The 12,430-nt window shown below is 36.8% G+C and overlaps 1 protein-coding gene across 1 annotated transcript; it reads left to right on the top strand.

Annotated features, from left to right (window-relative positions):
* Positions 1-221: 221 nt before the first annotated feature.
* Positions 222-12,114, top strand: PDK4 (pyruvate dehydrogenase kinase 4). Its single transcript, XM_030307988.1, has 11 exons — positions 222-585; positions 1,526-1,667; positions 3,076-3,147; positions 3,913-4,097; positions 4,260-4,346; positions 4,830-4,907; positions 6,627-6,703; positions 8,714-8,812; positions 9,013-9,123; positions 9,426-9,539; positions 10,676-12,114. The coding sequence occupies exons 1-11, from the start codon at positions 456-458 to the stop codon at positions 10,817-10,819; spliced, it is 1,239 nt and encodes a 412-aa protein (XP_030163848.1). The 5' UTR covers positions 222-455; the 3' UTR covers positions 10,820-12,114.
* Positions 12,115-12,430: the final 316 nt, after the last annotated feature.

Genomic DNA, 12,430 nt, shown 5'->3' with positions numbered 1-12,430 from the left:
TCCGCTTCACCTTTCCTCCTCCCCCCACTTACTCCTCACAGCCTCGGGTACTGGTGCCAGGTCTCTCCACCGACAGGACCCCGCGGCCGGGGGTGGGGCCCAAAGTTCTTTATCTGAGCTGATTGGCACGGCCCCAGTTCTGGACGCGTCTCCAAGTCCCAGTGACTCCTCCCCTTTGGAATTGGGGGGAGCGTGTGGGGACACAAATAAAACCACGGGAGGCGGCGGGTGGTGGCCAAACGCGAACTTGAGTCTCCAGCTGCTCTCTGTTCCTCCGACTCACAGCCGGCCACCTCCACTCGGAAGCACCCCCGAAACTCAGCCCAGGCCAGGTGCACAAGCCAGTCCTCTCTCCCTAGAGGCGCACCGCCCCCTCCTCGGTCCCTGATTTTGCTTTCCTCAGTCTACGTCCCTTAAGCCAGCCCCAGCGCTCGCCAGGCAAGGTGGGCATCAAGATGAAAGCGGCCCGCTTCGTGATGCGCAGCGCCGGCTCGCTGAGCGGCGCCAGCCTGGTGCCCCGCGAGGTCGAGCATTTTTCGCGCTACAGTCCGTCCCCACTGTCCATGAAGCAGCTCCTGGACTTTGGTGAGCTGGGAAGTAGGGCTGGGTGGGGGCGCTGGGGTTGGGGAGCTGCCTTAACTTTCAGCCCTTGTGCAGGGAGGGCTGGGCTCACTGCTTAAAATAACTGGGGTCCCCAATCCTGCTGAACCCTGGAGCCTCGACGCCTGTGCACCCTGCCCTTTCCTAGATCTGCCTTATTTCTGACAGTTTGTGCCTACAGGTGAAGGCCACTTGCTGACCCGCTGATACTGGATGGTTTGAGCTCATCTTTCCGTCCAAACCTTCCAGTCAAAATACTTTTTGCTTTCAGTCACCATTTCACAATGGATTAAAAACTTTATCCCCTCCTCCACAACATAATACTTTTTGGAGAAGATTCCTAATGTTATAAAGTAGCCTCAAATTAATTGAAATTTTAGCCCTTAACCACCTTCCACCGGTTCACAGGGTATATGCATATCTCTGCATTGCTGACAAATTTGTCTCTTCCATATATTTGCATTACTGCCAAAAATGTTTGCAAACTTTCTGCAGTAATCTTATGAAGAAAATTTCAAGGATTTAAATGTGATATTATTTAATACTAATCTGGAAACATCATGACTCTTATCCACCGTCTTATCCCTCTGCTCCAATTTCATATCTAGAACTCTCTGAACCAAGTTGTCTGGTTAACATAGTGGTGTTGACTGAGCTACAGTATATTCTGACTTCATGGAAATTAATCCTCTTTCAAAAAAAGAAAACAATAATTCTCATATTGGTCATCTAAAAAAAAAAGTAAAGAAAAAGACAATGAAGAAAGAGATACTTACTTCTGAATTACCTATAAATAATAACCCAACTGAGGGTGAACTATAATTGTATGATGTGTGTGTGTTCAATATTGGATAGTTAATGTTATTCAAATGTATCATTTGGACCTACTTTTCTCCAAAAACTAAATAAATGTTATTTATTACAGGTTCTGAAAATGCATGTGAAAGAACTTCCTTTGCATTTTTGCGACAAGAATTGCCTGTGAGGCTAGCCAATATCCTGAAGGAAATTGACATCCTCCCTGATCGATTAGTCAATACCTCTTCAGTGCAATTAGTTAAAAGCTGGTAAGTGGTCAATCATTCCAAAACAGTCTCTGTTTTGAAGACAAGTATCTGAGTATGAATTCTTATAATTTATTAACATCATAATTGGAAAACGGGTGGTCTGAACAGTAACTATTTTTGAAAGATGTAAAGATTTTTTAGTAATTCAGAGTAAGTTATCATAAGGACAGTTATATAGCTATAAACAGACATTTTATCCTGAAAAAGTACATAATTTCACAATATAATTGTATTTTAAATAATAAAAGACAGGGTTTGATATTGCAAAAGAAATCCTACTTGAGAAACAGACAGGAATGACTACTACTTAGAGGGTCTAATCTTTGTTAATTACAAACTGATTAACAGCAGGCTTTGGGTTCAAATCCTGCCTCTGCAGGATTCTCTATGCCTTAATTCCTCCATCTGTGATAGAGGAAAACAAAGTATATGCTTCAAAGGAATATGTGAATGAAATTAAATGAGCTAATTCGTTAAAGTACTTAAAACAGTACTTGGCACACAGGCAGCACTTAGTAAGTGTGTTATTATCATCTCATTTTAAAGATAAGGATACTGAGGCTTGGAGAGGGTAAATCACCCAAAGGAAAAGATTTTCAGAGAACAGGACCAAGGTATGCAGACAGTCACCTTATATCACTCTAATCCACTGACTGCACAGCTTTTTGTTCATTGATTCAAGAAATGCATATTATATTATATTATATTATATTATATTATATTATATTATTAAGCAATTATAATCTGAAACACATATTAAAAATTACCGTTTGAAACTCTTATTAAATCTGTAGTATTTACTGACTTTCATGACTTCTACTCACCTATGAATGAATATAGTGGGAAAAAATAGGACGGAAGTCTTCCTTAAAAAGTTATTTCTAAATGCAATAGAAAAAGAAAACATTTGTCAGATAAAACAAAAAACTGACTACTGATTTGGAATGATTAAAGAAATATAAATTTTACGTTAGAAAGTTGAACGTTAAAGTTGCAGCTTCATATTTTTTTTTAGTTATATTGTTTTCCAGATGTCTTGAAAGAAAGTTTTAATTTTATTTATTTATTTTTTTAATTTTTTTTAATGTTTTATTTATTTTTGAGACAGAGAGAGACAGAGCATGAATGGGGGGAGGGGCAGAGAGACAGAGGGAGACACAGAATCTGAAACAGGCTCCAGGCTCTGAGCTGTCAGCACAGAGCCCGACGCGGGGCTCGAACTCATGGACCCGCGAGATCATGACCTGAGCCGAAGTAGGAGGCTTAACCGACCAAGCCACCCAGGCGCCCCGAAAGTTTTAATTTTAAACATAGTTCTTTCTCTTTTTGAAAGTCATTTTGAAATGAGTTAGCCACTTGTATCTGACTGCTCAATTTTGAAACTTAAAGCACACCTGTCACTTTATAGGTATATCCAGAGCCTGATGGATTTGGTAGAATTCCATGAGAAAAGCCCAGAGGACCAGAAAGCATTATCAGAGTAAGTTCTATGCATTGGAATAAAAGTCTAAAACTTTGGCTATTTCCAGACATACTCCTAAGATTTTTTTTTAGACATAAATTAAAGGAACTACAACTCTGAATGACAAATAATCTCCCCTTTACAAATGACAAGTTTGGGCTTGTTGGTTTTTTAAAATTATAAAGAATGATAGCATTGAAAATGATGCTGAGTACGAACAAGTGCGGAGAACTTTTTATTTTTAAGGAATTCTATTTTTACTCTAAATTTAGTCTGATGATGGCATTTGCAGGTGGATTTAGTATTGCATAATATTAATAAATGTCATTGTCATGTGAGATTGGACACTTCCTTTCAGAGTCACTGACAGTTTCTGACTATAAGAATAAGAAAGAAGAATCTTTTTATAAATCTGACAAGAAAATTCAAAAGTTTTTTTCCACAATGGCACTCTAGAATCCTCCTTCATAGTAATTATTTTTTAATTATTATTTTTTAAAGAGAATGCATAAGGAACTCTTAGAATGAATTCACCAGCTAGAAAGCTGGTACGTTTACATGTAAGTTAGAAGCCAAATAAATCTGTTTGTGATACTATTTCCTCTACATAGTCAAAGAATCTGTAGCGAGAGCCTTAATAAAACTTCATCCAAACATTTTATCGTTTGAGTTTGTTAGATGGGTACTTACAAAAAGCTTTAGCTTTCTTTGAAATAATCTAAGGACTATAAGTGAAAGAAACTTATTTGAACTTTCACTAACTGTTCATGTGTTTTGGCTTAGTTTTGTAGATACTCTCATCACAGTTCGAAATAGACACCACAATGTGGTTCCTACAATGGCACAAGGAATCATAGAATATAAAGATGCCTGTACAGTTGACCCAGTCACCAATCAAAATCTTCAGTATTTCTTGGATCGATTTTATATGAACCGTATTTCTACCCGGATGCTGATGAACCAGCACAGTAAGTTAGTTCATCATGTTCATGGCATACGGAGATGGGTGTAGAATATAAGCTAGACCCCAACCAGATGTTCTGTTATTCGGGGGCTCACATTCGTTTACAACGGTAGCTTTAATCATTACTATCCTGATGTTTAAAACAACTGTTCTTATTTGTCAACAGTTCTTATATTTAGTGACTCACAGACAGGAAACCCAAGTCACATTGGAAGCATTGATCCAAACTGTGATGTGGCAGCTGTGGTCCAAGGTAATTTCTAGATTTCTGTATTCCTCTGATTAAAAATACATGCTATATGATTGACATGTCTATAGTTAAGGTGACTTTGTGAATGAATTTGTATTCAGAGTGTTCCATTTATATTTTATAAATACTGTCATGAAGGTCATTTGCTTTGGAAAGTCAGGGGTTTAAACATTCATTTATAAAATTATAAAAATCCAAACATGAATGGCTAATCTCCATATTCTTATGTATTTGTTTGATCTCCGAAGTGGGCATAATCTTATTGCTACAGCTATAACTTAACCACTGCCTTAATTTTTTCTTCAATAAAATATTTAAAAGGTGTTTTTTCAGGTAAATAAACACGTACTCTAAAGAACATTTCAGATATTTAGGGTACAGGGTAGTACACAACTAACTACATGAAAGATTACATGAAAAGATTACATGAAAATTTTACTTGGCATAAGTGTATTTCATCATTATGAAAAAAACCTTCTATTTCAGATGCCTTTGAATGTTCAAAGATGCTTTGTGACCAGTATTATTTAACATCACCAGAATTAAAACTCACACAAGTGAATGGTAAGCTATAAATAAAACATATTTTAATTTATAGAAAATTCACTACTCTCCCAGTATGATTACTTCTTGTAAATACAGAGCAACTTCTGTGTTGCTTTTCTCCCTTCTGAACTTGTCTAGAATTTGTACGCTTCTTTTTTGAAGCCACAGTTCTCTTTATCTCAACTGGAAAGTTCCAATTGAGTATATTCAGTTGCTGCTGCTGATTCATAAAGAAGAATGGTTTAAACAAATAATTTAAGATTTAGAGTAGCCACAAAGTTCCAGTATCTTAGATCAAAAAGATAGCTTATTACAGAATATAGGAGTCGGGGAGGCCAGAAATAGGAGGAACCACTGGTTGTGGATGTATCCTCCTGGAGAAGTTACTCATAAGATTGGGGGGAAAAACACTTTAAATTTACTGTAAGAAATAAGCTAGTCCTAGAAGGCCAAATACTGTATGATTCCACTTATCTGAGGTATATAAAATATTCAAACTCTGAGAGGCAGAGAGTTGAATAGTGGTTGTCAGAGAATGGGGGCTGGGGGAAATGGGGAGTTGCTATTTAATGGGTGTAAAATCTCAGTTACATAAGATTAGTAGGTTCTAGAGATCTGCTGTACAACACCATGCCTATAGTTAACAATAATATGTTGTATGCTTAGATATTTAAGAAGGTAGATCTCATGTTAAATGTTCTTTTAAAAATGTTTTTAAATTAAAAATAAAATTATTTTAATTGCACTATAAGTATACACCACTGTTCTGGAAGCAAAGCATACTTCAGTGACTTCAACTCTAGGGCACCTGAAAAGACAGGGTCTTCCTACCTTGAAGTGATAATATGATGAATGTCAGGCTCTGTTTTTAGCTTATCCCATGGTGCTTCTTAAAGAAAAACAGTAAAAATTAAGTTGTTGGAATTAAAAGTGCCCTAACTTATGGACTGGGGATATGTAAATATAATTGCTGAATTAAAAATAGGAATACAAATAAAGATTGAAAAATACCTCTAAGCATTAACAGCACTGTTGCATAATACTTGTAGATAAACTGCTTGAACTGTTTGATCAAATAAAGAGGGAATTGTGCCAGACCTTCTGTTTTCTGATTCAGACTTTGCCAAGGCCTGGAACACCAGAGAATAATACTTTTATTTTTCTTCTCAAACAGTATTATGAGGTTTTTGTTTCTCTGTTTTCTTTAACCTCTTGGTGAAATGTAAGCATATTTTGCCTGTAAGATTTAATGTTTGGGTGATAAAGATCAAGAATAATCAGATATGCTGTTTCCCATAAAATATGAAAATTATAGTTAACATTAATTTCAATGTTATGCTATGGACATATTTATTTTTTCTTCTTTCTTAAAATGCATATAATTTTAACTCTGAAATTTCCCAGTACAAAAGTTATGAAAGCAGAAACAAATAATCTACATAATCTAATTTCATAATCACCCTTGTGACACACTTTATCTGACTTTATACATTGTTAGAGAAATGCAAAAGCTTAATCATAGAGCACAAGATAGCAACTGTAATAGCATTTTGAAAATAAGCCAGTTGTGTTTACTGTTTAAGAGGGAAGCTTCTTGGGGAGAGTTTCAGAGTACAGAAAGATGGGGAGTATTCTAATCTTGAGAATAAGGGGTATCTGTTAATTCACATAGATATGGAAGTTTGTTTTAATGAAATATTTGCTTGCTGATTTTAAATGAGTTTAAATTTTTTCTAGGGAAATTTCCAGGCCAGCCAATTCACATTGTGTATGTACCTTCTCACCTTCATCATATGCTCTTTGAACTATTCAAGGTATGACACTTCACAATATAATTTCAATTTTGTGGGTTTTTTTATTTTTAATTCACAGGTTACATTTTTATTTCCTTTATCATTTCCCACTCAATGGGAGCATCACTGCCTTCTCCCGAACATGATTCAGTACTCCTAGCAGAAGGAAGCTCCAGTTAATGTTTGAAAGGGCACATGCAGTTCATTGTAACATTAAAACGTACTTGAGAATGCACAATATGATTCACGATGTCTTTAGTGCTCCCTGTTCTTATTATTTTCTCAGGTGTCCAACAAAGCCCTAATCATTCATGCATTTGTTAAGGAAGGTCATTGGGTAAATGTTCCAGTGAATGAGGCCTTGTTACCTCCACCCCCACAGAACACTCCAGCTCCAAATCCAGACATGGCAGGGCTCCAACTTGAGTCTGGAATATACTCAGAAGGCAGGGAAGGCAGTTCCTTCCATGATCAGCTTTAACATGCATATGAATCACCTGGGGTTTTGTTAAAAATGCAAATTTTGGGGGCGCCTGGGTAGCTCAGTTGGTTAAGCATCCTTGGGCTCAGGTCATGATCTCACGGTTCGTGAGTCAGAGCCCTGAGTCAGAGCCCTGCGTCGGGCTCTGTGCTGACATCTCAGAGCCCGGAGCCTGCTTCAGATGCTGTGTCTCCCTCTCTCTCTCTCTATGCCCCTCTCTCTCTCTCTCTCTCTCTCTCTCTCTCAAAAATAAACATTAAAAAATTTTTCTGATAAAAAAATGCAAATTCTGATTCAGTGGAACTGTTATGGGGTTTAGAATTTTTAATAAGCCAACAGGTGATGTTGCTGGTCCACACTCCACACTTTCAATAGCAAGACTGTGGTTCAGTGCTTCTCAAACTTCAGTATGCATTAGAATCATCTGGAAACCTTGTTAAAACACAGATTCTTAGCCTCAGCCCCAGATATCGCGATTCTGTATATCTGAGAATTTGCATTTCTAACAAGCTCGCAAAGGATGTGAATGTTACTGGTCTGGGGTAGCCAGGTACCATGGATCAAATCCTGTCCTGGGTTTTAACATCAAATTAAAACTGTGCTCACACCGAAAAAAAGTTCCGTGATGTTTTTCAAGAATCCCTTGGACTGAAAGAGGAGGAAGCCTAAAAAAAGTGAAATTTGCCTCTAATTATGTTACAGCTTTTCTCAGACTCACTGTTTCCTACCTTATTCTAATGTTAGTGCAATGAGGTATCGATTGTACTACAAACATCTGATCTATTTTCTTTTACTTCAGCTAATGATTAGAACTTGCTATTATATACAAACCAGAAAGCAATGTACTACAAAAAGGTTAGAGAGGAAAATGGGTGAAATAAACCAAAACTTTATCTGCCTGAGATTCATGCATTTGTCTGAAAACTTGTTTGAATTTCTTCTTCTGTTGAAGGCCAAAAGATGCTTTTTTCGTTAATTTCATTTATTTTTTTAAATTGAATAGTCCAACTCCTAGAGTTATTTTGCCATCATTGGTAAAAGTTAAGATGATAATCAAATGCAAATTGAAATTTAATTTAGAATTATTTACTATCCTTTTAAATAGTAACAACCTTTCCCAGCAAGTTTTATAAAAGCCAATAAATTGGTTCAATGATTCACTGTTCATTTGTTATGTAATAGTCTTTGGTGCTTGGATGTAAAATGTAATGGAAAGACAAAAAAGAGAGAGCCAGGAAATGGACTATAAAAACCAATTTCTACATTTAAATTAAGCTTACAAATAAGAAGTTGACAGCTAGCAGAATTGTTTTTCCATTAGACATTACTCCCAGGAGCTATATTACATGGTAAATGAATATTTTTCATTATACATCCTGCATGACACATTCATAAATGGCTATTTACAGAGCTGTTTTACTACTAACTTAAAAAAAAAATAGGAACTTTGAATTGCCCTCTGTGCTGCTTTTATTTTAAACATAAAAAACAGTTATTTATTGTTTCTCATTCTTCTGCCATTGAATTCCTTATGGTTTTGATTTCCTTAGAATGCAATGAGAGCAACAGTTGAACACCAGGAAAATTGGCCTTCCCTTACACCAATTGAAGTGATTGTTGTCTTGGGAAAAGAAGACCTTACAATTAAGGTAACAATTCTCTGCGTTTCTTTTGAGTCTCTCTTGAGACAAGTAAAAATGTGTCCGTAACAATCAAGCTCTCTGCTTTTAGCAACAGATCAAAGTCATGTATACCAGGTGATTTTTAAATGAAGGAAAAAATACTTTTCTATAGATAAATGCACATTGTTTTTAATGTATAGCTTTGGTGACTTGTTTGTTTGCTTAAGATTTCAGACAGAGGAGGTGGTGTTCCCCTGAGGATCATCGACCGCCTCTTTAGTTACACATACTCCACTGCGCCAACGCCTGTGATGGATAATTCCCGGAATGCTCCTTTGGTAAGACCAATTAAATGACTAAGTTCATCCCAGCCACTCAGTTCTAAATGTAAAGCAAGGATTACAAGGATGTGTTTAGTCAAGTTAGTCAGTTTAGTTAAATTGGGCATGGGGGGTTTGAGGAAGAATGATACAGAAAGCTGAAAATGGTAAAACAATTCTACAGGAGGTGTCTGATTGGAAGCAGAAAATATTTATCTAGGTTCTAGAACATCAGTTTCGGGGAGGATAACTCCTCCCTCCATTTTGTATTTCAGTGATCAGGTACACTTCTTTGCCAATAACTGATTTTTCCCCTCTAGGCTGGTTTTGGTTACGGCTTGCCGATTTCTCGTCTCTATGCCAAGTACTTTCAAGGAGATCTGAATCTCTACTCTTTGTCAGGATATGGAACAGATGCCATCATCTACTTAAAGGTATCCTTTAAATGCAATAGAAACAATCATAGTTCCAAAAACAATGCCTCCTTTACAGGCCCGAGTTCCATGGTCCACAGTAAATACCCCAAACTGAGTTAATGCAAATAATGATGACTACAAGTCATTTTATTTTCTGTTTGGTATGTGTAGATATACAATTTAAAATTTACTATGGTAACTTACCAAACTGGAAGTGGGGCCAGGCTCCCTGCCTCAAGTGAAGCAAAATTATTTCTCAAGAAGCATGCAAGCTTCCAAATGAGGAGATGCTCATGTGAATTTTTAAAATCAACACCTTTTGGCATCTGTGAGAATAGTGGGGAGTATATGCTAATAATGTTCCAGCCTAGAAAACAACTGATGTCAACATACCGAAGACGTTAAGCTGACCTTATTAGAAATCCAGGGAAGGAAAAACTAACTGCTCACAAGCTGTCAGTGGGATGTCTGGCATTTCCTGATTAAACTTTAAGACTTGGTACATGTTTTTTTCTATTTCTGATAAAGCCTCAATTTATTTGTTAAGGTCACTGCCCTTATTCGTTAATCATTTTCCAACTGTTTTGACTGAACATGTATTTACAGATTTTAGCGACTAAAACATTAAGCTTGCAGGCTCCCATTTTGTGCAAGGGAATTATTTGCCAAGAGGACTTTGACTACCTGAAATAGTTAATGTATTCATTTCTTAAATGAGCAAAAGTCTTCAAAGTACTGGGAAAGATTAAGAGATCATAGATTTATAGTCTCAGATTTTAATAAATTAATTGTATCAGATTAGGGCTCTATCACAGATACAAAGGTTTTTGTAAAGAAAGAAGAGCTTTGCTATTCAGCTCTATCACATCGGCAATATCCAAACAAGGGGCATGTGTAAATATTGAATACAAATTCTGTTCCCCAATTTATAATTGTGTATATACTGTTTCAGCTCCTATAGGGTAGAAATAACATTTGCTTTTTTTAGTTTTCTTTTATACACGCCTAGCATACTATGGATTGTGGTGTGTTATTACTGAATCAATCAAAGGGATATATTTGAATGTTTGAGTAATTTTGAATAATCACTTCAAATACAAATTATGCCATGAATAACTTCTTTGGTTTGATTTTTCTTCCCTGTCTTCTTTCAGGCCTTATCTTCAGAGTCTGTAGAAAAACTCCCCGTCTTTAACAAATCAGCCTTCAAACATTATCAGATGAGCATTGAGGCTGATGACTGGTGTATCCCAAGCAAGGAACCAAGGAACTTGGCAAAGGAGAAAATGGCTCTGTGAAAAGGGACACTCAGGACACTCTAAGGGATCAAAGTGGGCCTATGCCAGTGCTGCTTCTTGAGTGTTTGTGTGTGAACTCCTGTTTCCTCAAAAACAAACAAAAGCAACCCCTTGATCACAACAGTGGTGCAAAGAGGAACGACACCCGTTTCCGTGACCCAGGAGAGCGTAACGTAGGCATTAACAGATGGCCAGTCTCTATTCTTTTAATGTAGCCTAACGTATGAGTTTATATCAAATCCTGAAGCAGAATAAAGCCTCAAGTGTCCATGTCTTTATCAACAAGAATGGGAGTAAAGTGAAGATATAAGCTAACAGTTTCAATAGACTGATATTTAGGCCTCTGGTTGATGGCAAAAGACACTGGTATTTATTGCACACCGAATGTCAATATGCCAGTATTCCCCTGCCATCAAAGGGCTGGGGCGTAGTTTAGGCTATGAGATTAGACGTGTACGTAAATGTACATCTCACACATTTCTATGCGCTGCAATGGGGGTAAGCTGGTGACTAAATAACATTTACTTTGAACGTTATTTGAATGAGGAAGAAAGAATCAAGACATTTCATTCAAAGTTGCAGCCAAGGCATTGGGCCCGTGTAAAAATCTTCAGAAGAAAACCTCTTCTGATAAATATAGTGTCTTCATTATGCTGCTTTCCTGTTCACACTTCATGTAATAAGTGAACAACACAATATTGCCAGGTGCCTGCCTAGTCTTGAGTGAGTTTTAAAATATGCACTGAATTCAGGATGTCGGCAATTAGCAGGGGAGGAGAATTGCCAAAGTGATAACAATGATATCTCTCACCTTGCTTTATTTTTAAATGAAATGGTAGGTTGGAAAAGCCAATGTTAGGGAAAGAAATCATGCATTCAGAACCTAACTCGGTAGCAGGGGCTGTTCTCTACCCTGTAGTGGTGGTAATCCAATGATGGTATCCATTTTCTAGGCTTAACAAGATATATTTTTGTTATATTTAATTATATCCTCTACACTCCTGCATTACTATGTCTATAAAAACAATTTCTAATTTTCAAATGGCTTGAGAACATTAGAATTTAAATACTTTTTGGGATATTTTTAACAAATAGCCTGGGAGTAAGAGGTTTTCATGCCAGGATGCTTTCATTTGAATCATTGAGAGAGGGCTGATAAATGAAAGTTGTAATGCATATGGAAATTTGTGGAGCTCAAATATAATATGTAGGTTGACAGGCCAGTCTACTATATAACTCCCACAAAAAGAATGGAAAAATGAAGGAAGGAAGGAAAGAAGGAAGGAAGGAAGGAAGGAAGGAAGGAAGGAAGGAAGGAAGAAGGAGGGAAGGAGAAAAGAAAGGGAAGAAGGAAGGAAACAGAAGGCAGGCATCTTGCTTTTTTCCCTACAAATTATTTCAAGAAATTATCTATATTTTCATAGATAAATTACTGGCAAGAGGATGAATGGATGTCTTTCAAAACACAATGGCTTCTTTAAATGGTTCTCTCACTCTTGTGAGATAATAGGCTTTAATGAGGTAATAAACTCACCTGTTCAAATTGATGTATAAACTGGGATTTAGAGAAAAATATAGAATCTTCTGCATTGTTAAATAATCGGTACTGTT

Source organism: Lynx canadensis, chromosome A2, assembly GCF_007474595.2.
Source record: "Lynx canadensis isolate LIC74 chromosome A2, mLynCan4.pri.v2, whole genome shotgun sequence".
Lineage (NCBI taxonomy): Eukaryota > Metazoa > Chordata > Mammalia > Carnivora > Felidae > Lynx > Lynx canadensis.
Note: the sequence above shows the minus strand (reverse complement) of the source record. Positions and strands in the feature narration are given on the sequence as shown.